Source organism: Capricornis sumatraensis, chromosome 3 (genome assembly GCF_032405125.1).
Source record: "Capricornis sumatraensis isolate serow.1 chromosome 3, serow.2, whole genome shotgun sequence".
Taxonomy (NCBI): Eukaryota; Metazoa; Chordata; class Mammalia; order Artiodactyla; family Bovidae; genus Capricornis; species Capricornis sumatraensis.
In genome coordinates, this window is record NC_091071.1 from 88,017,355 (window position 1) to 88,044,191 (window position 26,837).

At 45.2% G+C, this 26,837-nt stretch overlaps 1 protein-coding gene across 1 annotated transcript in view; it reads right to left on the reverse strand.

Moving 5' to 3' along the window:
• FMNL2 (formin like 2) overlaps window positions 1–26,837 on the reverse strand; it is a 326,704-nt gene that overhangs the window by 3,747 nt on the left and 296,120 nt on the right. Inside the window, exons 13-25 of the mRNA XM_068967074.1 lie at window positions 25,231–25,332; window positions 22,984–23,296; window positions 22,424–22,636; window positions 17,174–17,298; window positions 16,396–16,598; window positions 14,890–15,124; window positions 13,761–13,829; window positions 13,553–13,633; window positions 11,865–11,994; window positions 9,005–9,168; window positions 7,318–7,419; window positions 4,596–4,694; window positions 3,728–3,851 (exon numbers count right to left, since the gene is read on the reverse strand). Coding sequence (XP_068823175.1) covers window positions 3,728–3,851; window positions 4,596–4,694; window positions 7,318–7,419; window positions 9,005–9,168; window positions 11,865–11,994; window positions 13,553–13,633; window positions 13,761–13,829; window positions 14,890–15,124; window positions 16,396–16,598; window positions 17,174–17,298; window positions 22,424–22,636; window positions 22,984–23,296; window positions 25,231–25,332 — 1,960 coding nt within the window. The remainder of the gene's footprint in view (window positions 1–3,727; window positions 3,852–4,595; window positions 4,695–7,317; window positions 7,420–9,004; window positions 9,169–11,864; window positions 11,995–13,552; window positions 13,634–13,760; window positions 13,830–14,889; window positions 15,125–16,395; window positions 16,599–17,173; window positions 17,299–22,423; window positions 22,637–22,983; window positions 23,297–25,230; window positions 25,333–26,837) is intronic.

The following is a 26,837-nucleotide window of genomic DNA, read 5'->3' on the forward strand; positions in this document are numbered from 1 at the left end:
TACAGAGAGAGGAGGAAGCTAAGTAAAAAGTGATGCTTGCCAGCTCTGTGTATCCTCCACCACCGGTGTGCTAGAAGAAATCCTTACCCTCGAGTGAACATTTGGAAATTTAGTGATATTATTCTTCTTTAAAGCTAAACAGAAAAAACAAAAACACAAAATGATGGTTAAGTAAAAATGGGATGAAAATGGAAAGCAATTCAACTTTGTGAATAACATTCCCGGGCATGTTAGCCAACAGAAGAAGAAAGGAAGCCACACTACAAGAAGTGTTAGAGAAAACAAGGGAAGGGCGAGCATGCCTTCCCACCCAGCTCTGACCACCCAGATCCAAGCTGCTTTGAAGTTTGGCTCCAGAAAAACAGTCCGGCAGCAAAGCTGACAGTAAACCTCAGTCAAGTAGGTAACAGTCTCTAGCCTTGTTAATCAGTACTGGTGAGTAGGCACACTGCAGAACAGGCAACAACATACCACATCCTTCATTATCTTGAGACACAGGAGCACACGTAACAAGTGCAATTCAGATAAGGGAATGCCACAAACTAAACATGTAACCAGTTCCATGTCAATCTCAGCATGGCAGTCAAAGAGTGGCTATTTCATACACTCAAAGTATGTCTTTCCTTTGTCACTTTTCTAATCAACAGAGAAGTTTATTCCTTATTCAGCCATCAGAAACTAAGCCCAGGCTTATTTCTTGGGAAAGTTTGATCATGTTTTTCTTTTATTTTCAAAAACAGTAGCACGTGCCAATAAACATGTTCATTTTCTATGAACATGTAGCCACCATCTTGACCAAAGAAGCAGATCCAGATATGAGCTCATCACAGTAGCAATGCCCTGGGTTTGACATGGAACAGAGCCACCAGTGAATAAGCATGAATGAGAAGACAGTGGGGTCTCCCAAGCCTTTATCTTCATTGCTTAGTTCACAGCCTTGCTCCAACAGGGAACTGCTGACAGCTGAAACTTGGTCATGACACTCAGAAGGAAAAGAAGTGAATATCAAGCTACAGACTACCTATTTCAGCTTATACAGGCCTCTCGATCTAAAGAGCTCCCTGAGTTTAGCTTGTACCATGAGCTCCATCACACTGTGGATGATGGCTACGAACTACATAAGGCACTTAAGATCCAACTTACAGGTGCATGTACTTCACAGATCCTTCTGCAAATCATTTTGCATCTGTAGAGCACTTTGTATTCCTGAGAGCTTGTAGAGCAGCTCGTTTTACTATCAAAGCAAGCTGAGCACAAAAAGGTCGGTTTAATATCTATATAAATCTATTCCAAAACAGAAAGTGCTCAATAAATGGTAGGAACAATAATTACTGTTATTGGTGACTGTCATTTTGTGTTGAAAGATATTAGCCTCAAAATCTTAAAAGCAACCTAGGTCATCCCCCCCTGACTCTCAAGTGTTCCATTTTCTGAAAATTTCTATACGTAATTGTATTAATTCAACTGGCACACACAATCCCAGTCATGTGGGTTCAGGGTGTATTAAAAATGCTAGTGAGTCAGCAATTGTGACTGAAATGAGAAACCATGCAGCATGAAGACAACGTAAAATACAACACAGTGGAGATGGCAGTTCCATGCTAGACTGCTGGGTAGGCCTGACACACACACACAGGGTCGTTAGAGGTCAAAAAACCCACAGCAACCTTTTAAGAGCAGCAGGCGAGAAAGAGTAATAGTTTAGTAATGGTATTCCTCAGTGAGAACAGGTTCGCAGAAAAATCGAGAGCCACGCTTGGCGGTGCGAGCAGTAAAGGGCACAGTCTTCAGCACTGCATTGAAATAACAGTCAAACAAGACAAACAGAAGAGAGTAAGAAGCCACAATCTACTGCATTAGTACATGGTTAGTGCTTTGTTAATCATATCTGGGGGAACGGTGAGGGAGGGGAGCAGGAAACGGGGAAGGCAACATATAATATACACCCAGGTGAGTTCAAAAAGCCTAGAAGAGTTACTCAGTCCTTACTCAATCTGGGGCAGGGTTGAGTAGATCATGGAAAATAGCCCAAGCAGAAGAAAAAAAAAAAACTGCTCCATAAACATATTTATTTACCTCCTATGGTAGATCAGGTCAGGCAAATAGAAACTGTACATTTTATGAGCCAGTGTCGCTAAGCTGGAGGGCAGGTTGATGGAAACGGAGCTCTGAGTTCTTAATGTGCCACGGCTGGATGCTCCTCTACCTACAAGTCAACCCCATTGTGGCCTTGAGGCTACAACAGTGCTTACCCAAGGAGATCTGTCCTGGTCTTGCTCAGAGCAGAGCTTCTCGCTCCATGCAGAGGAGGCAAGAAGAGATGCTAAACAAGGAAGCTTTATCTGGGAGCCACCTGCCAGCCACTGCAGGGTGGACAGACACTGGCAGGCACAAAGGTACAGAACACGTGTGTACCCTGCAGACACTGGCACTTTCATCAGCCACTTACCTATTCCACTTCTCACACTGGTTTACTCTGGACAAGCAATTATTGACTTCCTTTTTTAGTGATTCATTCTCCTAGTTTATTTCTTTGGGTCTGAGCTGGTAAAAAATCCTGACTTGGCCATTTTGTAATCCCTATTTTCAATGCTGACTAAGCTATTAACAAGAAATGAGAAATCAAAAGTCTGGAGAGTTACATTTTTTAAAAAAAAATTAGGACAATTAAGGAAATATGAATAATGATTGGCTTTTTTTTTAAGGAACTCTGCGTTTCAGAGGTATGTGATAATGGCCCTGTGGGTATGCTTGTTTTACTAAACAGACCTTATCTTTCAAAGATTATATGGAAATACTTCTAAATGAAATTGCATGCCTTGGATTTGCTTCAAAATAACCCCAAGGGAACAGGTAGAAGCAGATATGGAACAAAATTGGCCATGAGCTGGAAACTACTGACTGGTGATGGGTACTATTCTCTATACTTTTACAGAGTTTCCTCTACACTTTTGTGTAACATTTCCTACCAAAAAGTGTTAACTACCTTGGAAGGTGACAAACTTTAGGTAACAAACATGAAAAGGCAGCCACTTGTAGCCACTGCCCCAAATTACTGCCCCCATCTTTAACAGGGAATGTAGAAACTCTGAAGAGTCGGTTTGAGCAGAAAGCATTAGGCTATAACTTAATCAGACAAGAACCAAGCTGGGTTAGGCACAATTTCTAGCCGAGAGAATGACCATTCCTCAACCCTCTGGGCTTTTGACCTGTTGGTCCATCCTTATGAAAGCACTGATTTCCTAGCATCTTCACTTACTTTGAATGAGTGAAAAGGCTTTTAAAGAGCATGTTGAAAACACATGCATTGACTGTGGTTAGTACAGTATGGGCCCTGTCCATAAGTAAGCAGATGGGTAGAAGTGGCCATGAGTGAGAAAATGGAGCATGGGGACAAATCTAAGACAACAGGACATCATTAGAAGGAGGAGCCCCGATGAATGATATTCAGGGTTCCAATAATATTGAGATACCGATACATGATATTGAGAAATAGATTTTTGTTTGTTTCAGAGAGAATGTTGGAGCTCTTTGACAGGCAGTATACAGGTTACTATAAACATACTTCAAACACTAGCATGGAGTTTCTCTGTAATTCTGTGTCTGGATAAAATCAACTGAAGAACTTGTAAACCCTGGACAAAAGCAGTAGCAAAATCTGCAAATGGTCCAGAAACAATCAGGCCAGTGGGATCTCCATCGGCCACAATGAGGAAGTAGCTTTTACCTGTGATAATATCTTCAATGGCACCATCTTTCCCTTCGTATACATGTCTATTATCTTTAACTTGCCGCCTTCTTAATTCGGCAATTAATTCTTGCTGCTGCCTCTTTGATTTGTGGGAAGGTGACTGAGAAGAAAAAAGAATGGCAAAGATTAATGAGACCAACACCCACTGGAGGTCCGAGAAAATCCAAACCGGATCTGAGCATTTTGTGACTAACAAGCGGCCTCAGTCCGAAACACAGACAGCACCATCCCAACATACTGCTCAGCAGAAGAAAACGTAGGAAGTTTCTGGGAATGAAAGCTTTTTCACAAAGAACACACAAACTGGCAGCCATTGGAAGGCCGGATCCCATGGCAACAAAAGGCAGCTAGTAATAGCCACTGACTTGTTACACTTCAGTGCAGAGGATCCTGATGAAAAATACTCTGACCTGCCAGCCTTCATCATGGTCTCCACCTGTGTTGTTTCCCTCCCTAGAATGCTCTCTCCCATTCCTCCTTACGAAGCCCTCCCCCCAGTCAAGGCCAGCACCAGTGGCGACCCTGTGAAGCCTTCCCCTTCGCGGACACTTCGCTGTTCAGTCAGCAGGTTACCTGGGATGGTCTCTCTACATCCAACCAAGATTTAAGTTCCCTATCTCTATAAACTTGGAAATGCTATACAAACATGCTCTCAGCCTCATTCCAGTGATGGCTGAACAAGTAATGAGTGAACAAGCATCCACGTGCCAAGTTTCCAAGCCCGAGAAGGAACTGAAGCATCCTGTCCCAGCCTGGCTCTCTGCCCCTCTTGCCCGCGTGCCTCCATGGAGCCATCAGGACCCTGCTCACACGAGGACCACAGCTGGAGCCTGGCACGTCTCACCTTTGGGTCCTGCTGCTCCAGCAGAGCTTCCTGCTCCAGGAGCTTCTCCATGAGCGCCTGTTCCTGCTTTTTCCTCAGCTCATTTTCCTCTTCTGCTTGCTGGGTGAAATCAAAAGAAGCAGAAGATTATGTTGCTGGGAATGCCAGCAGTCAAGACTTTCAAAAAGCCCTTCTGAGCGGCTCCTTAGTTAGGCAGGAATTAGAGTGAAGGGAAGGTGGAGAAGCTCTACACTTCATTCCTACATATGACTCTGGGGTTTTGCCGTCAGTCTATATCACACCTCTTCAAAACTCACAGTTGAGATTCACCTTTTTCAGAAAATGCCTTTCCTGATGGTCCTCTCCCTACTCAGGCCACTTCCTAGTCTTTCTCACAGATGTGTGGGGACTTCCCCTCCCTGCAGCTTCTCTGAAAGGAAGGTCTCAGATTCCTCTCCTTCTGCCCATTCTTAGGGGAAAACCTCCACCCCTGGCCTCCTGTTTCCTCAGGGGCCTCACCGAGTGACACTCTTGGACTCCCTCCTCACTCCTTTCCAAGAGAGGCAGCGGCAAGGTTGACAGATTAGGGACAAGAAATCTAACAGGTCGACCTCAGTTCAGCCCTCTAAGCATCCTCTCCTTGGAATCCGGCCTCCCTCAGCTACTTCTAATAGTCTAGCTGTGCAGTGATAAATCATCTAATTCAGGGCTGAAGTATGAACTCACAGAGGCACACGCTATCCTCCAAACCAGCTTTCATCAGTAATAAACTTTACATTTTCATCTTTGTTGCTTTTGTCTCAAGTTTCACTTCGGTTCACACTTCAGAAGAGAAAACATCCTAAAATCCTAACATCTACCCACCAAGTCCCTCGGTCAGTGTCAGGCCAGGCAGTTATTATCTATGTAGTGTGTTTGGGCAAGTAGAACATCTGGTTGCATCCCTGCCTGACAAGTGCCTCACGGAGCCAGTGAACAGGACCCCGGGGAGAAATGATAACATGGAAGGAACGTGCTAAGAAGCTCTGACCTGTGATACCCCACAGACCACGAAGAGTGGCACCTCTTCTTTTCCTCCAGACTTGGAGACCAACCCCTCTTCCCAGCTTGTATTATGCATTTGTAAACAGCATATATTTTCTCTTTAGACCTTAGACTTATAATTTCTCATGTGTGAAGAAACATGGTCCCAGCTCATAACCAGAGCTGGCTCAAGCCATCTCTACCCCTGAGCCAGGGAGCAGCAGAGCACCTCAGTCGGCAGGCCCAGTGCCCAGCACTTCTCACTGCTCACAGCCCCCAGGATCACGCACATGGACCCGGTGCTGTGCCTGTGCCCACCCTCACATACGCAAGGGGAAGCCTTCCTGCTGCCGGTCGTATCACCACTACACTAAGCCATGCCGAGAGAAGAGGGCTGAATAGCGGGAACCTCGTGGGTTTCAGTGAAAAGGCCCAGGGATGGTTCTCCAAAGCCATCAGGATGGTGAAGTGACTCACTGCTTCCCATCACATTTTTCAGAAATGTCCACTCCCCTGTCGCATCCCTCCCCGCTCCACCATCACGTTCCTCCTTCCTCCACCAACATCACCCAGGTGAGCGTGCAGGCAAGCCTGGAGAGTAGAGGCCGCACTGTCTTCTTGAGCACTTGCGTCTGTGCTCAGTCATGTCTGACCCTTCGCAATTCCATGGGCTGTAGCCCACCAGGTTCCTCTGTCCATGAGATTCTCCAGGCAAGAACACTGGAGTGGGTTGCCATTTCCTCCTCCAGGGGATCTTCTCTGCCCAGGGATCTAACCTGCGTCTCCTGTACCTCCTGCATTGGCAGGTGGATTCTTTACCACTGCTCCATCTGGAAAGCTGAGCACTGAAATCTCATAATGCTGTCCTTGGCTTCCTTTCTCATTGGACACATTTTTCTGACACAGATCTGAGTCATGCGCTTTTTCAAAACCATGGTCTCAAGGTATATGTGTATGTCACAGAGGGCCTCCCATTTAAAGGAAGGGCCATTATGGGTCCAGATAAGGAAACAGGGAGCGACTATCCTTCCAAGAGCCACCTTTCAGCCCACACTTAGGGAAGTGCTGTCCAGAGGCCTGTGGTCGTGGGCGTGCCCAGCACAAGCAGGCTGTCCGTGACCTCGGCTATGATACTGAGGCTCACTCCTCCTACCTCAACCTGCTTCACAACTCCATAGGAGGCCTGGGTTTCTCAGTCCTTTGACCTGCCTGCAAGGGTGACAGTTGACGGGGCAGCTTCCAAAGATGGCTTTGGATGGTCCTAGGTCTCCCTCGCCCCATGCGATAGCCAAAGGCTTTTGTTTGGGGGCTGAGCCCCCGGCTGGGTAGGTAGAAACAGAGAGCATGACAGTCTGAGGGCCTAAGCAGCAGGGCCAGAATTCGCATCTTGTCCTCCCCACCCAGATCTGCCGCCTGAAGCCCCGGGGGAGGCCCCTGCAGAGCTCTTGAGACTGCAATGCAGCTCCAGGAAGGCACCCACTCAAGAAATAATGCACAGGCCAGACGTGTGTTGGTTGAGGTGAACTGAATACAGGACTCATGGTAAAGGGAGCCTAGGAATGGACGGGAAGCGGGGGCGGGCCTCAAGAACAAAGGGTGAAGACCTCAGATTAGAAGAGGACAATGAGCAGGCCAGGGACATCTCCAGGCACAAATGCAGAAAGACCCTGTCCCTGCTGAGCACAGTTACACAGGGGAGGCTTGACAGACACCGGTTTACCTTATAGGCTTTCACAAACCGGACAAAGACGGGGAAGAAGACAGACGGGGGTGTCGTCTTGGGGTTTTCTCCAAAATACTTCACCACGTCATCAAAGGCATCCTGTGAAAAAGTGAATTTCTCTTAAATGTCATTTTTTCCAGCATGTGAACTTGGGAAAGAGCTGCAGGGGCCCCTGCAACTCTCTGGCCTCTGCTCTCCCTCACCTCCCACGATTCTCCACAGCCTGTGTTAAGGCAACCCAAAGCCGTCCCTGGGAACTCCTGCCACTTTACACACAGACACACAGACACAGACATACACACACACAGACACACACACACACACAGTCACACACAGACAGACAGACACACACACACAGTCACACACAGACAGACACACACACACAGACACACACACACACAGTCACACAGACACACACACACAGACATACACACACACACACAGTCACACACAGACACACACACACAGACACACACACACAGACATACACACACACAGACACACACACACACACAGTCACACACAGACAGACACACACACACAGACACACACACACAGACATACACACACACACAGTCACACACAGACACACACAGACACACACACACAGACACACACACACAGACATACACACACACAGTCACACACAGACACACACACACACAGACATACACACACACAGTCACACACAGACAGACAGACACACACACACAGACACACAGACAGACACACAGACACACACACACAGTCACACACAGACAGACACACACACACAGACACACACACACACACAGACATACACACACACAGTCACACACAGACAGACACACACACACAGACACACACACAGTCACACACAGACACACAAACAGACACACACACACAGACATACACACACACACAGTCACACACAGACACAGACACAGACACACACACAGTCACACACAGACACACAAACAGACAGACAGACACACACACAGACACACACACACACACACACACACACGAGGAGCTTCTCCTTACAAGAGTGTCCTCAGGCCATGGGAGGACTCCTTAAAGTTGACTAAGTCAGAAGGGACCTTAGAAACTGGTCAGACTCCAGCTCACTGCTTCCACACTCCTTCCAGGGGTCCCACAGCAGGGCACTCATGTCTTTGCCCAAATCCTCCTGGGACACAAGGCAGCCAGCCTCACACGGGAGCCAGCCCAACACGTCTGCTTCCTGGGTTCCCTTGACACAGCCTTCCCTTTCTGTGACGGTGTACAGTCCACTCTGGCTGCTTCTCAAGTATGTAACTTGACCCCCAGTGTGGCAAAAGATTTCAAGGTCAAGTCCCACAGAAACCCAACACACTGCAAACACTGCTCTGCTGAGCACAGGCCAGACGTGTACTGGTTGAGGTGAACTGAATACAGGACTCATGGTAAAGGGAGCCTAGGGATGGACGGGAAGCGGGGGTGGGCCTCAAGAAAAACTCAGATTAGAAGAGGACAATGAGCAGGCCAGGGACATCTCCAGGGACAAATGCAGAAAGATCCTATCCCTGCTGAGCACAGTTACACAGGGTATCTATCCTCAGCAGACAGAGGGGAATTTACCCCCCATTGTCAGGACAGGACCCGAGGTGGCTTTACGGAATCCGATTCCTTCTTCTTCACGGAGGTCGGGGACACAGACACTGACCTGGGCAATCTTGGCATCGTCCTGCAGCTTCTTCAGCTTCCCCTCGTTGTTGAAGATGAACTCCTTCAACAGCGTGTTGTGGTCATGCATGGTGTACTCCCTCTTGGTCAAGTCCATGCCCCTCTGCAGCTCCTTGACGTCCAGTAAAACATTCTCAAGGGACACTGAAGTAGGGAAAGCAAGGTCCCCGTGACTTCAGTGGGAAAGGTCAAAGCCACGGTGAACTCTCACTGGGAAGCCAACTCCTCAGTGGGCTACCAGGGTTATGCAAGAGCCTGGGATCTGGTTTCCAGTCTTCAGTGAAGAGAGGCTTCCATAGCAGTGATTTACTAAGCGCTCACCGTCAAGCACTGCAGTAAACCCCTTATATGCACTAATTCATTCGTACCACTAGCCCACGTTGCTGACGAGGAAAAGCAGCATGAAGAAGTTACACGGGCTTCCTCATGTCACAAGCTAGGAGGTGGCAGAGATGGAGTCTGGATAACAAATACGGACCCCAAATCCTGTGTTTGTTTCCAATTATTCCACTCCTCTTACTGGACGTGATAACCTATTGCTTATCCTATAGGCTCAGAGGTTCCTTAACTGACTGGCCCAAGAGCTTATCCTCTAAGCGTTGAGTGAAGTGAAGTGAAGTGAAAGTCACTCAGTCGTGTCCGACTCTTTGTGACCCCATGGACTGTATAGTCCATGGAATTCTCTAGGCCAGAATACTGGAGTGGGTAGCCTTTCCCTTCTCCAGGGGATCTTCCCAACCCAGGGATCAAACCCAGGTCTCCCACATTGCAGGCAGATTCTTTACCAGCTGAGCCACCAGGGAAGCCCTTGAACTCTTCTGCATTTCTATGACTCTCCAGCAGGGGGCAGCATTTCACCTACTGAATTTCAGTTGTCCTGACCACCAAGACCCAAAGCAACCTGGAACAGCTTCTTTTTGCTAAACAACCCTTCCGTGCTTCAGAAGGGATTATGAGCAGGAATCTTTCCATCTGCAGTGTACCCATCCACCCAGGGTGGCTTCACCCCTGCAGCCTCCTGCAGGAGGTCCGAGCCCCACCTCCGGCTCCCCATTCCCTGACTCAGCTCTGCACAGGGAGGAATTATAGAACAAAGTAGCATGCTTTTCCCTAGCTAGACCCACACTGTGTTATTCATCTCTGACTCCTCAGTGCTTAGGCCAGTAACAAATACAAAGCAGGAACTCGAAAAAGGTTTCCTGGCTAAAGGAAGGAGTGAATGAATAAACGAGGGGCGGGATAAAGAATCTGTCACATATCAAACTTAAAAAGGCATTCCAATATACATTAGGTGCAGACAAGTACTGTTTGATTCCATTTTATATGAGATATCTAGAATAGTCAAATTCAGAGAGTCAGAAAGTACATTGGTAGAGGCCAGGGGTTGGGGGTGGGGTGGGGTGGGGAGGGGACAAAGGATGGGCAGTTAGTGTTTAATGGGGACAGAGATTCAGTTTAGGTAAGGGAAAAATTCAGGAGATGGATCATGGTAAGAGCTGCGCAGCCAAGTGAATGTACTTACACATTCACACTGACCAGTGCCCCTGGACTGCACGGGTGAATATAGTTAAACGGTACTTTTTAATATTACATGACTTCTACCACAGTAAAAATAAATAAATAGATAAAGGAATCCACGTGGGCCCCAGAGTGAGAATGCAGAAAACAAGTCTGTCAGAGAGCACCTCAATCTCCCCAATCTCCCCCACTGGGTTTTTTGAAATGACACTTTAGGGGAATCTCATTTGGGCCAAAATGAGCTATAGGAAATTTTTAAACTTGTTTTTTCTTAATTAGAATTGTGATGCTAAAACCCCTTAATTTAGACAAAGGGAAACTTGAAAAGGAAGGAAATCACTCCACCAGAAGAGAAATGCATATGAGCAGACAACCCGAGTTCAAGTTCCTTTTGCTTTCAAATTATTATTTATTTATTGCTGCGCTGACTTCTCCTGTTGCGGCATACAGGCTCAGTAGTTGTGGCACACGGGCTTCATTGTGCCGTGGCTTGTGGGATCTTCCTGGACCAGAGATCAAACCCATGTCTTATGCACTGGCAGGCAGCTTCTTAAAACCACTAGACCACCAGGGGAGTTCCTCGAGCTGTGTTTCTATCACTTTCTAGCCATGTATTCTTGGGAAAGGCATTTAATCTATAAAAAATGTCAAGTTTTCTCACTTGAAACATAACGATTCTATTACCCAGTACAGAGCCACAATCTCAGGGTCATTGGTGATTTATACAAAAAAAATTCCCAACTGTCACAGCAACGAGTATTACTGATAATTACTGATAATTCAGGCTAAACACAAACGTTTAGAACTGCCACACCTGCGCAAGTAGGACGGCACAAAATTTAATTAAAGAATCTGTTGGGGCTGAATCTTAGATTCTCATTCTCTTAGGTCAAATAACAGCAACAGGGACTTCCCTGGTGTTCCAGTGAAGACTCCATGCTTCCAGTGCAGAGGGGCACAGGTTTGATCCCTAGTCGGGGAACTAAGATCCCACATGCTGAGAGGCATAGCCAAAAAGTGAAAAAAAAAGAAAATGACAGGAACAGAATAAAAAGGGCAACAGATGGAAGAGGGAGGTCGCATGAGCCCCAAAGACCTGGATCTTTATAAAGAGGACACTAAGGTCACCTTCATGTCCATGTTTGTTATTGATCCCAGGAATGGGCAGCACCATAGCCAATGTGTTTCAGCTCAGAGCCTCTGATATTTTAGCCTCACTCTCATAGAAGGGTTCTGAGGAGTGCTATTTACACAGAGAATGGTTCCCCCATGACTCAAGGCATTTACACCCTACAGTAATGTTAAAAGCTGAAGTTGAGTACCTGCAGCAGCTTTCTCCACATAATGAAGCTCATTATAAAAGAGGGACACGTGTTGATATTTTTCTTTTACGACATTGGATATATAGTGCAAAAGCGTTTGCTTTCGGTCCGTTGACTTTGTATCTAAGAGCTGAAAACCAGAGGGGACACAGGTTAGAGTAAAGATGACGTCCTCCCACTCAGAATAAACACCTGTGCACAGGAGCCCCAGAGGAGACGGAAAACACCCCCACAGGAGAGTCAGCTTGGTTCTCACGTGAACCAGCCCATGGATTATTAAGTGACAAGAGGACTTCCTGACCAGGGGATACACCCAACTTCAGAGACGACTCTAAGCACGAGAGCCGTTCACATTTCTCTCCTCACGGGAACTCCTCGTCCCCATCCGCCCCACCGCCTCCCCGGCGCTTACAAGCAGCAAGACTCCAGGCTCCGCTCCCCAAGTAAAGGCCAGAGTGGGGTTGAGGCTGGAACTGGCAGGTGAGCACAGGTGCGCCCTGGCAGGCAGAGGTCCTTTCCCCACAGTCCTCACATCCCACTTGGCCACTTTCATTTCCCAACCCAAAGCAGATGTGCTCAATGGACCGTGGCCTCCTAGGGGCCAGAACTGAGACTTAATACACACTCCCCATCAAATAACGCCTAGCCCTGGGCCGGGGACTCCACCCACTGCCCCGGAGGCTCCTGTGAAATCATGGTACCCCATACAGCCTGGGGGACAGGGCTCCACAGAGCATTTTCTCTAGTGCTATTCACACAAGTCAGGTGACTGAAAAGCAGAGTACCCTTCTCCATCCAAGAAGGAGGAAAAAAAAATTTTTTTTTTTTAGACAACATAGAAAAATAAAAATAAGCTTTAAAGAATTTCCTAATTCCATTCAACCGCTCTGTTAATACCTGACCTACTTCCATTCAGGTTTTTCTTCCATATTTTACTTAGTTAAAAATCAAACTGTATAGACAACTTATACCCTTTCTTTCCTAAACATCAAATTATCTGTTCCTTTTAAAACTCTTCACAAATATTCTTACACTTGAAGGAGAGCTCATTGGATCAACTATTATTACAGCATATTTAATCATTTCCCCAAATGTCCAATCTTTACATTGTTGCTACTGCTAAGTCGCTTCAGTCGTGTCCAACTCTGTGCGACCCCATAGATGGCAGCCCACCAGGCTCCCACATTCCTGGGATTCTCCAGGCAAGAACACTGGAGTGGGCTGCCATTTCCTTCTCCAATGGATGAAAGTGAAAAGTGAAAGTGAAGTCGCTCAGTCATGTCGGACTCTTAGCAACCCCATGGACTGTAGCCCACCAGGCTCCTCCATCCATGGGATTTTCCAGGCAGGAGTACTGGAGTGAGGTGCCACTGCCTTCTCTGTTACACTGTTGCTAATTGTTTGCAATTATAAATAAAATAACAGAATCCATACTTCTGACTCCTGAGGAAAGAGTCCTAAAAATGGAAATACTGGGTCACAAGGTATGAGTATTCCTAACGTTTGAAGGACCTGCTGCCAAATGGTGTTTCAGAAAATTTGTACCAACTGATCCTCCCACTAGCAGAGAATCTTCATCAAAATATCCCACCCTGCTTCCCAGAGCAGAACCTCTCTGCTTCAGGGTTTAATCTTTGCCAGCTGTTTCATCTCTCATATAACTCTTGTATTTCTTTTAACCCACTCACCAGATCTAAACTCTGAAGTTTAAATCCATAAACTGCTCCTCGTTTACTGCTATTCATATAGTTTCCAAGGGCCAAGATGATCTGTAAAGAACAAGAGAAAAGATTAGCCCATCAGGACAGCATCTCAGACATTCCCCAGCTGAGGAATGCAACTGACAAGTCAGCTCTTCCATACGTGCATAATGCGTGAAAGGAAAACTTCACTTGCCTCCAGGATTTTCTTGAGTTTTTGGGACGACTTTATAGAGACAGATGCTGCTATAATTGAGTGCAGTTGCTAGATTCCAAGTCAAAGGAAAGAAGGGGGGAAAAAAAGACACGTTAAAAATGGGGAACTCTAACTGAAAACTAAAAATTAACACAGAAGAAAATAGGCCTTCATTTAGAACTTAGAGCCTTAATGTTGAGATTCTATTTTTTCCTAAACATAACAAATTTAAGTTGTCCTGCTAGGTCTTAAATAACTATCGCATCACATGTAAGCTCTTCTCTAAATAGGAAGCATTATGAGAACTAGCTTATCATAAAATCTGTAAGCAATGAGACTTAAGAGTTAGGAGTCAACAGTGTCTTTCAATTGAATTCAGTTCCTTGCCCACCATCTGTAATCATGTAATACAATTCATATTTTTAAATCAATGGAGCTAGCCAAGAACAAGAACACAACAAAATAGCAAAGAAATACCATCACTGTGCAGAAATTCTCAGAATACATGCTACTATAATCAGCAATTAACAAACATTTATTTAGAAACAGAACTGGGAAAGAGCTATTTATGATATTCATAAGCATCTACCAGTTTAACACAAAGGAATAAGAGATGGTTGGCTATTATTTCTACATCACCACAGTGTATTGTAACAAACTTCCAAGAAAGAAGACTCTCGTGGCAAATTTAATGCTTCCAATGGAAGCCAACAAGCTGGTTCACTAAAGATATGAGATCATTTTTAGAAATGAAATTACATGTTCAGTCTTGCTAACCCCAGCCAGAGGACTGGTACTTTGAGGAGGGAACCAAATTTAAGAAAATGATTTTCCTTGTTCTCTGTATTGAAGTGTCATTTGAAATCCAAAGGACATTTGCAGACACAGGAAACGGCATTCTCTGGGGGAAACAGCCACATGGAATAGGGAAATTCACTGCTTTCAAATTTACTTGGCATACACAGTGAGAAAAAGATGGCAAAAATAAAAATGCCATCTCGAAAGTTCTGGGAAAGCATCTTAGAGTCCACGACATGAAGTGCAATTCTGCGAGAACCATAAAAGAAAACAACGAAAAATTCTATCCCTTTGTACCCCTCCATGCCCTTGCCAGAGCTGGGCCACTCACAGGAGTCAGCATTTGAATGCTTTCAGCGAAGTTCCCGATGAAGGCCATGATGGTCATCTTCTGCATGAGCCTCTCAATTTTACTGAACTGCATCATGAACCGGTCTTCATCCGACAGGTTTTCCAGGGGCTTCCGTTCCCGCTCATAGAGCCGAAGCACTTTTACCTCATTCTCAGTTGGCAAGAACCTCATCAGACATTCTACAAAGTCTACAGGCAAGGTCTTCAAGTCAAATCTGAAGACAGAAGTGAACGTGCCAGTGTTAGAGAGAGAACCTCCTCCCCGTCTGGTCCAGCTCATGCATGAGCTGATGTTTACAGCAGGCCAGTGTCTACAGATGTGCACATGCCCCGGGAGCTGGCTCCTGACTGTGCATCAAGGACCTTCACTGGTCCTTCCTGGAAACCTGGAGCACAACTGCCACACTCAGTTTTCAGGCTATTAGTAGCCCTAAGCCTCTGGAAACCACCAATAAATGACAGGAGGAAAAAGCAGAAGGAAGGCTGAACGTCTGGTGGTTAAGCGGTTCAAGGACATTTTTTAGGCATGTGAAATACTACTAATTAAAGAGATACAAATTATATGCATGATTACAGAATATCTGGTGAACTCTGTAAACGATTTCAATCAGACCAGCAAGTCTGGGATATTTTTCCTTGTGTTTAGGAAAAATACTTCCAAATGCCTATAATAAATGGATGTTTCGCTTAGATACATACATCCATTTAAAGAATACCAGTTCTTTGTAGACATATGCTCAATGTGAACTAAAAGAAGTATGTGCTACAACCTCTGTTTTATTCTCTGGACAAACTCTGTTCAGCAAAACAAGAGAATTACATTTAATCCTGACAAGCAAAATAAATATAGATTAAAAACCATAATGCATATTAGGTTTCAGCACCAGAAATCAGAACAGAATCGCTGATCAAAATCTATAAAACATCAATGACAAATTAGTTCCTAAAACATCTAATAACATCCTTATCATATTTGAAAGTTACCACAAGTGAAAGAGTAGAAAGATTCTTCTCACAGAAGAGTAAATAAAACCAATGCCATCTCTGCAGTTCACGGATTAAAAAAAAAAAAGAACTTGGTTTAAAATGTTCGGAAAGTGCTAAGGAGCAACAGGAATCACATTCCTATTGTTATGAATTAAAATATGCATCTGTATCCTATTTGCATCTGGCATTGAGTTGAATCATTCCACAAATGCCATCAAATTTGTACTCAGCAAATCTGGATAAAATTCAGATACTCCACAGAAAACTGACATTTTCTCCCTTTTCTTATCATCTGCAATACTTCTCTCAACTTTCCTTTTATGTAGGTGTTGCTGTCAGCATATATGAGAGCAGAACAAGATAATAAATGACACCATGATCCAATTGTTGTTCTAAGACAATTACTCATTCTAATACAGCACCCCCAAGGGCCATTTCTGGTCCCTCATTTTATCCTAAATTCACTAGGATATAATCTTCCTGAATGCCCTGAACTTACACATGAATAGCTTTACATATCTCTTCAGCAGTCTTTCCAGCTTTCCTTAAAGTGATGGCAAGATTTTTAGCCCTATTTGCTTCTAGTAATGTCACTTTGCTCGATCCTTTCTGCGTTATCTTCTGTTTGCTTGAAGAAAGATCAATGGCAGGACCTTGGGCTTTTGTCTTAAATATTTCCTCAAATTCATCCACATTTAAATCCTGGGGGTGGGGGGAAGAGGGATGAAATAAGCGAATTAGATTATACTTAAAAATGAAGTCAGGAAGCCACAATTTGGATAGTCTCTTAAGCATCAAAAAGGTTACTTTCTCTACCATGTATAATACTTGTTTTTGGCCATGGCTTAACTCTATTTCACTATTTGGACAACTGATTCCAACCAGTTAATTCAATTGCCTTTCAATTACTGGCTTGTAGGGATGGCCAGCACAGACCGAAGCTCTCCACCAAACCAACTAGTGGGTGTGATTATGAGTCCTTTCTTATTCACAGTTCAATAAAAGGTTTTTATGCCCTTTTATAAATTAAGGGCAGAGATTGCGTCACTGTTGTCACATACAGTGAATATGTTCAAAACTATTCCACTTTAATGTCACTTGTTAAACACAGTTTTAGAACCACCTTATAAAAGAGCATTCAATTTTATTCTCCTTTTCTTCTTTTATATCAAGACACTTAAAACACTAGCTTTGTGAAATGTTGCGGTTAACACAGCACCCATCCTGGCTTTGCTGCACAGAGAATGTCCCTGGTTTCTAACCATTGAGAAAGATACCTCCAGAATTCGTTCGTCATCAATTTCGTTGAAGACTGTGCCATTGATCTGGTTTGGCTTCAGGGCAACCCAGTTAAAAACTGGCATTCTGAATTTCGTCTTGATTGGCTTCTTAATTTTCACAGCTACAGAGGTCAGAGAGAATGCAATGAAGATTCCACCAAGACCCTTGAGAACAATCAGACAACAGTCCTCGCAGATGACACTCTAACCCTGGAGGAAGACTGGCAAAAGGTGGCCAGGTGTTTTTAAAACAGAAAATGTCACACAACGCTTTGGGCAGAGCAACTTGAGGTCTTCATTTGGCTGACTGACAGAACAGTGTGTTAAAGAGGCCTAAGCCCTGGGCTTTTTACTTGTATTCACTGTTTTAATGTAGGCAACTGGATGGCTGAAATACAGTCACAGTGTCAAGACAATGCTTAGCACAAAGTGTCGGGGAGTAAAAATTATTCTTCATGTTATTAGATAGCAGAGAGGGCAAATACCCTGTGTCACTTGGTTTGACATGCGTGAATATGACTGTAATTCTGACATCCTAAATTTCCGGCTCTTGAACATTTATTTAAAAAAAAAAATTCTTCAACAATGATTAGAAGCTGCAGATAGTATCTGCCTAAACCACCAGGAATGAAAGGTCAAGAAGGCTGCCTTTCAACCACAGCAACACAACCCTATGGATGATTCCAGTCACAGGGATTATACTGGCTGCTGAGTTATTCCAAACAGACTAAGGGCCGTGCAAGTCCCCAAACAGAAAATGTGTAAGAAGACAAAAAGGGTACTTAGAAATGGGGGTTTACGTTGCTTTTGTGATAAGGGCTGCAATCTCTGCCCTCTCTTTTGAGGAGCAACATCTCCCCAGGAGTCAGCTACCTGCAACTAGAAGGTAAGAATGCACTCATCAAAAACACTGGAAACCTCTTAATAGAGAGGAAGGGCTCTATCTCTGAGGGGATGAGGGGGGGAGGGGTGCTAACTCCTCTTACTTTGGGGAAATAAGCTAAAAAAGATAATCCACTAAAAATTCCATTAGTTAACTACACAACATAAAGAAGTCTTCCTAAACCAACTAGCTATAAATATTCACCTTCCAAGGCTGTCTCAGGATGCACACCACACTATTAGGGAAGGGAGGGAGAAGAAGAAGTTCAGTCAGTGCAGAATAAAAGAAATGTAACACACAAGTGGGCTTTTACCTGGCTGCCCGCCTGACTGCAATAAGGGGGACAGACAGTGCCTCTCGTTCCTCCAGAGTTACGAAGGCCACGGAAACAGCAGGAATGTCATCTGACAGATCCACACAGAAGCATGCAGGGACACAGAAACACAGCTTTCGCCAAACCAGGCCGTCCACCCCCAGATGTGACACCTTAGTCCCCACTGCCTGCTGGTGACCATGTTTGTCAGTGCTGCCCAGGAAGAACCATGTCTGCCAGGGCCCGAAGGATCAGAACTTCCTCTAGTCTGGCACCTCAACAAAGTTCAGGGAGAAGAAGTAGGGGCTGGGGGGCAGGCTGCACCTGCCTCTCATAACCTGAGACGGCCGGGTCAGCATCACCTGTTTCCATCATCCCTCCAGGCCGCAGGACACTCCCTACAAGTCACTCCACGGGCAGCCACCCTACTTCTAACTCTTCCAGCAAGATTAGGAATAAGCCTGAGATCAGAGCACAGGCAAAAAAAAAAAAATGTTCTCTTCAGAAAGGCTGTCCTGACCCTGAGGAGTTGGGAAAGGGGGGATGCGGTCAGCAGAGGAGGGGTCATTAGGTGACCACGTGCATCTTGCTCCCAGGGTTCTGGCTCGAGAAAGTGGCTGTGTGCGTGTTGGGGGTGGGGTGGGGAAGTGGTGGTGTTCCGTGGAGACAGCCGGGCCCCAGGTGGAGGGGATGTCCAGCACCCAGCTTGCCCTTGCGGGGAGGAGCTTTTTTCCTCCCCCTCAGGATCAATCTAAAACCCTTCCAGAGTTGAGGCCCTGAGATCCAACTATGAAAATAAAACTAGAAAACAGTCCTCTGTCCAAGGGGAAAGGAACATGGTGCCTGAAGTCCAGGATGTCTGCCTAAAGGGCCATAACCTCTTCTACAGTGTCAACTAAAACACGGGTAGCCCTGGAACCACAACTGCCAGCCAGCACCGCGCCTCCCCACAGACACAGAGCAAATGTAATGGCTCGACGGGAGATGGGGGATGTCACGGCACAGTGTGACCCACGGGGACACAGGGCAGACACTCAACACACTCAGGGAGGAGCAACCTACAGAAAAGCTTGATGGGCCCGTCTTTTGTGGAAGCAGAGAGAACAAAGAAAATACAGAAAAAGAAAATTAGATATGGTTAGCATCCAGCGGCTCAGCAGTTCACATACTCTTAGCAGAGAATTCCACACTTCTGGGACACATTTCACAAGGCAGCACAGAGCCAAAAATTCATTTCCATTCAGGCCTGCCTTAAAGACACCCTTACTATTGTTTTTTTTTTAAATAATTCCTTTTTAGAAAGAGAGGAAAAGATGATTTCATTACAGTGGTCCCAAACATCCGTATTGACCTATACCAAGTATTCCATAAGATCTGAACAGTTTTTTTTAACGAAAAAGATAATCAGCTGCACTCTCAATTCTCATTGTGAAGTTCGAAAACACATTCTTCCAAAGAGACAGCAAAGGTTACAGACTACCCAAGGGCCTGTCATCAATGATCTGACCGAGAAACAGGAACCAGATTGATCCAACAGGTTTCAGGAGCCAGGCCTTACACTTTGAATGCATGCTTCACACTAATAATACTTTCTCTATAAAATGCAAAGGAAAGTCAACAAGATAAACTTAGGGACCTCCTCCTGGTCCCCTGACTTGGTCACCAAGCACATATTTGCTGATTGCCTGCTGAAGAACTAGACACCCAGTTGCCTGTAGATCCAGAAGCCTAGCGATGTCACAGGTCTCTGGCTTCCCAGGAGCCTTTGGCTAATCATCTCAGCTGTCTCTTGGCTCTATGGAGACATCCTGATTCTGTCTGACCTCCTGGTGTCAGAAAGAGCGTGTTACTGAACACATTGGCAAATCGGCCAGTAGCCCAAAGCAGCCCACAGAATGGGCTACAACCACTAAGTATTAATGGTCAAATTAAGGATGAGTAAAGAAAAGAGATTAAAGGCCTTGTAGAAACCAACTGAACGACTTGACTTTCACTTTTCACTTTTATGCATTGGAGAAGGAAATGGCAACCCACTCCCGTGTTCTTGCCTGGAGAATCCCAGGGACGGGGGAGCCTGGCGGGTGGCTGTCTATGGGGTCGCACAGAGTCGGACACAACTGAAGCGACTTAGCAGCAGCAGCAGAAACTGCCTGATCCCAAGCTATCAAAGACTCATAAGGATCTCATAATCCTTAGGTCTGGATAAACAGAACATCTTATAGCTGTTTAGTGGATGCTCACGGCACTAAAGAGGAGTTTCTTCAGTCCCACATCCAGTCCTTCAAACTACACAAGAAGGGGACAACCTCCAAATGCAGCAACCCTGGCAGGAGCCGTGAATGACCAGCTGAACACAGAATCTCACTGTGAAACTGAGGCAAATCAACAGAGCCAACAAATTGCAAAGATGAGGTAGGAGGAAGGACCCGGGCAAAACGTTTAACCTGAGAGGCCGAGACTCATTCAGCAGGGAGCCCTGGACCCGCGCACCTCAGCCTCTTGGCTCTTCTCTCAGCCACAGCGGTTTGGAGGTACAAGTCGGAGCCCAGTGAATGGAAGTGGAGGGTGCACCGCACATTAGGTTCTACCAGAGAGAAAGGAAGCAGAACCAAAGGAGGGACGCCGGGGTGACACAGCTCACGGTGAGCGCTCCTGGTGCACTCATCCCCAGGCCTGGGTGCACACAGCAATCACAAGCTTCCACAGCATCACCGAAAACAGCCTGTTGATGGAACAGACTCCTGCGGTTTAAGAGGTTTTCTGTTTGCTTATGTTTCAAAATCCAACAGTCTCATTGTGACACTTTAACTTTTGTCCTTCAGAAGCAATAAAAGTTCTACAAGAAAGCGGTGGACGACGAAGATCTTGAAAGGTTGAAATAAGTCACTGGTTTATTGCCAACATGACTTTGAACAGGCATCTTGCATGACAGTTTTATATGAACAGGGGTGGAAGTAAACACCACAGATTTGATGTAGAACAAGTTTGTTATGGGTGGTCTGGTGGCGTTGAAAAGGGCTTTAGTCACTAGGATGAATTACTCCTAATGACCAGCCAGTCCAGCTGCCAATGGCACAGGCAGGCTAAGAGAGGGAGGCTAGGAGATCGCCTATAATTAAGACTGTCGTTTAGACTTGGGGCAAAAAGCTCTGAAAACCACTGCAGCCTTGGAAATCAGACCACTAGAGTGCTAATTCATTGGAAATAAGAGACCTTACGAAGGGACTGAAACAGATGAGGAAACAGAACTATCCAATGTTACAGGGATGGCTCCGCAACGCTCAGAGCAATTCCAAATGGCAGGGAAACGCTCTGACTGGGAAAACGGCTTGCAGTATTTTAGAAAAGAGTAAAAATTCCTTTTCATGAGTCAAAAATAAGAACTTAAGATTTCAAGACATTAGAGTAATGCTCTTGCTCTCAAGCCACACTGGCCCTGCCTTACTTCTGATGCGGGAGGAAATCCACACCCTGTCCTGGCAGCAGGAGGACCACGTGCATCAACAGGAAGCATCTCAAGGCAAGAAGATACTGCTGGTGGGACATTTCCCTTCAAAGCTTAATTTCACTATAGTAAATTGTGATGTCCTCAAATGCTCAGAAGAAATGCCTGGAAGCCCACATCAGGCAGTTACACAGAAAGGCATCTTCCTCTTTCACAGATGCCACTGAAAATACCTTCAAAGAAAAGAGCCGTAAGCACTGGAAGCACACATGCTGTCAGAGCTTGGATGGTCCTGTTTCCTGAGCCCATAAAGATCCCTAAGAGGGTCACCTGTCTCTCTTCCCTTCTCTAAGTGGAGAGAGAGAAGGTGGGAAGACAGTGGGAAACTGGAACTTCCACAACAAAGGCTATTGAGAGAAAAACGCCACCCCTGCGAGACAATTTCCCCTGTAGTGGCTATATCAGTAGAAATGAATGGTCTTACATTAAGAGGAGACACGTGATTTCAGAAGAGACCTGGAATTGAAAAGAATGCCTCTAACTCTCTGGAGGTAAGACAACTGACTCTCAGTATTAAGTATCTGGTTCTTAAATTTCTGCTCTTACCTGCTAATCCTGAGTTGAAAACCACTGTGGGTGAAGACGTCCCGGGCAGCGGGGGTGCAGAAGGAGGAGGCGGGGGTGGTAAGGGAGGAGCAGGCAGGGTCTCAGCTGCAGGACCTGGGAGAGGGGGCGGGGGAGGGGGCGGGGGCGGGGGCGGAGGAGGTGGGGGAGGGGGAGGCGGGGGTGGTACAGGTGGTGTTGCTGGACCATTTTGCACTGACAAAAGAAACGAAACAAATGGGCTTTCAAAACAGAGGAATGGTTTCTCCTGCAACATGCCATGTGTACATAAAGGAACTGAAAACAAAACACTGAAAAGGATAAATGTGGTGGGTTTTTTTTTTTTTTTCAGATTACAAAATGTCCTCAGTGAGAAATGGGGAGTATTCTACAACATATGCAATGAAAGACTTACAACTTTAATCTCAAAATGTGAACAGTTCTTAAACGTAAATAAAAGAGCATGCACACAAAAGCAGACAGAGGACATAAATTAACAGTAGGTAAAAGAAGAAATACAAATATCCCAATACGACCTCAGTTCTCCTGCCAAGGCTTCTTACCTGCTTCAGGTGCATCTGACGACAGAGGTAGTGGTGGGGGAGGGGGAGGCAAGGGTCCCGAGGAGGAGGCCCCCATTACTGGTCCCATGAAGTTACCCACTGCCACTTCGGACCCTGTGGGCAATGTGCCAGAAGCCACGACTGGGAGTATGGCAATGTCCCCATCCCCTTTCTTCTGAATTTTAATGGTCCCTTGTTTCTCCAGCTCATGAATCTTTTTTTCTAGGGTAGACTGTCTTTGAATGGCTTCTTCTTTCTCTTTGACCATTTTCCTTAATGTGTGAACCTGGGTATTTGCATCTTTGTAGATTTCCTGCAAAAGAGGTCATGGTCAAGAGTTTGTCTTCACGTGACATCCATACGTATTAGCATTAGATTGGCAAACTGAAGGTAAAGAAAATGGAAAAAAAGAAAAAAAGAAGAAGAAGAAAGGAAAAGGATACTTCTATCTATGGAATTCGGCCAGAACCTGTAAAGTCTCATTGTTGTCAACTGTTCACTGGTAATCCATGCAATGCATGCATTCTAGCAATTGTTGCTGTTAACGTAGTTCTTTCCTTTAATAAATACAGCCAAGTCAGTTTTCCCCACAGGTGAAGAGGAAAAGGGTATAGGTAATCCAAAAATAATTTTATAGTTGACCTGGGAATATCCTGAGGGTATTCTGGTAGTACAGCATGTTTTCCTTTTAGTTCCGTTAAAATTCAATTGTAACTCCTAGATACATATCAGCTAACAGCAGACAAAAGGTCCCTATATCAGACTTGGATAGAAGTCAGACTGGGATTAAAAATCTGCAAATCATGGAATAATCCAGTCATGAGTAACCAGGGGCTGACTGTTTTGAATGGTATCTCTGGCCTTCACAATGCCCCCTTGACCAAGCTCAGTCCAGGACAGCAATTGTTGTAACATTTTCCCTCTGGTAATGCAGTTAACAAAACAGTCCAGTGCTGCCCTCCACTAATTACTTATTTCTGTCTAGGTTCTTAGCAGAAAACAAAGAAGTCACGACTTTTAATTCAAAGGCTGTCCTGGTTCCTTTTCTAAGGGGCCCACAGAGGCTCCAGTGAAAGGGTTTTATGGAAGTCACTCTCTGGGCCTGACTCACGTGATCTCTTACCGCAAACCTCTAGCAGGCAGGGAAACATTCTTCACACCCTTGTCTATTATTAATAATCTGAGAGTCTGAACTTGAATTGAGTCCATATGCTACAACTTGGTCTCAACGGTGTGCCAGAAAACAAATTTCCTAGAGTTAACTGTAGGACCTGTCAGAATATCAAGCAATGCACGTAGACATGATAACCATCGCATAAAATGTGCCATGTCATTAACGGGGGCACAAAAGCCAGCCATTTGCCTAAAAGCCTTCCAGGCATTTTGGTGTTTTTATGTTCAAAAACATGGATGGTACCCCATAAATACCTGACCTGTAAATAAAAACAATGCTAAAGCCAGGCAGAATAACTGGGATTATCTGATAATAAAATGGATTGATTTTACTTTTGCCTTTTTTCTCTTTTTTCTTTTTTTTTTTAGGTGAATGCCAGTAGGTCTTGCCTGTGTTGTGATTTCACTGTTTCCAAGGCAACCACCAAATCTGGTTTCAAGCAGAAGCAAAGCAAAGAAATACAAAGAAGTGCAAGGTCTAATAAAAATAAACAAGTGGCATGAATTAAATCCATGCTGTGTTTTTCTTTTCAACCAAATGGGTGATCTACAGAATCCACTCAGACTTGTCCAGATGGGAAAATATTGTTGCTCCCAAAACCTGTGATAAGGAACTAGTGAACCCCTGGTATCTGACTGCACACACATATGAAGACATACTCTAACTATGAGTTACTTTCAAGTTTCACCTCTGAAACGGTTGCAGCAAATACGCTACACCCATGCATCCCTCTGCTGTGACCATGTGTGTGTGTGTGTGTGTGTGTGTGTGTGTGTGTGTGCTAAGCTGCTTCAGTCATATGTGACTCTGCAACCCTGTGAACTGTAGCCCACCAGGCTCCCATGTCCATGGGATTCTCCAGGCAAGAAGAATGGAGTGGGTTGCCATTTCCTCCTCCTGGGGATCTTCCCAACCCAGGAACTGTACCCATGTCTCTTGCATTGGCAGGCAGCTTCTTTACCACTAGTGCCACCTGGGAAGCCCGTGACCATATTGGGGTTCTGTCTCCTGGGCTGAAGCCAGAGCTGGTTCCCCACAGTGCCCATTGGGCCAGCTGCCACCATCACACTTACTCGAACCACATCCAGCTCCTTGTTCCTCTGCATGAGCTGCTTTTCCAGTTCCACAATCTTGGACATGGCTTCATTCTCTGTGTCCTGCAGTTTTTCTGACAACTGTCAAGTTTCGAAAGGAAAGATTTGTCATGACACAGGATCGTTCTGACCAGGTCCTCGGTTTTCAGAAAGCGGAGCTCAGAGACATGAGGGGCCCCTCAGAGTCCTGCACGTGTACCCCAAGTTGTTTTCTGAAATTGTTAATATTTATAAGATGGTCCTGAGTACAAACTTGTTTCTAACAGGAATTCATTCACAAGGGACCCTTAACAAAACTCACATGTCAGCTCCTTAGTACTTCCACATACATAGTGTGTCAATCTCCATTTCTGCAGGGGCCAGCAAGGGTAGAGAAGAGTGGGTGAGGGAGGTGGACTGGTCACCTTTCCCTCCCTAAGAAAGGGCTATTAGGCAAGAGGTTTTGAAAACTGTTGACTGAGAAAAGTTGGTTCTGTTGAGTTATTGGTTGAAAAAATACCACTGCTTGTTTTGACCTAAATTATCGCAAAAATAAAAGACATTTTGGGCATGCTTAGTTGCTCAGTCGTGTCTGACTCTTTGTGACCCCATGGACTATAGCCCACCAGGCTCCTCTGTCCATGGGATTCTCCAGGCAAGAATCCCGGAGTGGGTTGCCATTTCCTTCTCCAGAGGATCTTCCAGACCCAGGGACTGAACACATGTCTCCTGTGTCTCCTGCACAGCAGACAGATTCTTTACCCACTGAGTCACTGGGGAATTTCAATAATAAAAGTCATTTTGGAGGGGTAGTTCAAATAAACAGGTGGTTACTACAATAGCAGACTATTTAAGTAGGGTCATGCAGTGCTGGATGAGGCTTCAGAGAAACATGGGATGAGCCATCAAGGAAACAGTTACTCCATAAGGCTCTAAAACTGGGTGAATTCTGATTCCTTACATCTCACTGAGAATAATAAGTAAAGAAAATCAGAGAGAAATGATGAGGAGGGAGAGTGGAGATTTACTGCCGTCCAGGTTCAGAACACAAGACTGGAGTGGTCAAAAAGTTTGTTTGGGTTTTCCTGTAATATCTTACGGAAAAACTCAAACAAACTTTTTGACCAAACCAATACATATTTTGAGAGACGAGACAAAAAGGAAAAAAAAAAAGGAAGAGCCTGTAAATTCTCCTCCCAAGCAGGTGCCAGGTGCCAAGTGAGTCAGCACAGCACTTAATAAAGGGAAGGGTTTTGGCAACTTGACCACGAAAATTCCCCTTTTCAGACAGATGGGGAAAAGGGAACAATGACATGGAGCTCACACATATGAAGACATACTAGGAAATGCAGGGGAAAATAAATGGACTGTTCAGAGAGGAGAAACCACATCTCTCCCAAGAGACACAACTCATTTCACAATCAAGGGCACTTTCAATCAGAATTCAGCAAAAGAATCCGGTCTTCACAATGTTTGGGTTTTTAAGAAGTACCATATTCCTCTTCATTATACTGAGGGGACACTCCTTGAAAGAAATGGTTATGTGGGAAATTTTGCTGATTTCCTTGAAAATGCTACTATTGTGATGAATCTATTTAGAACCTAAG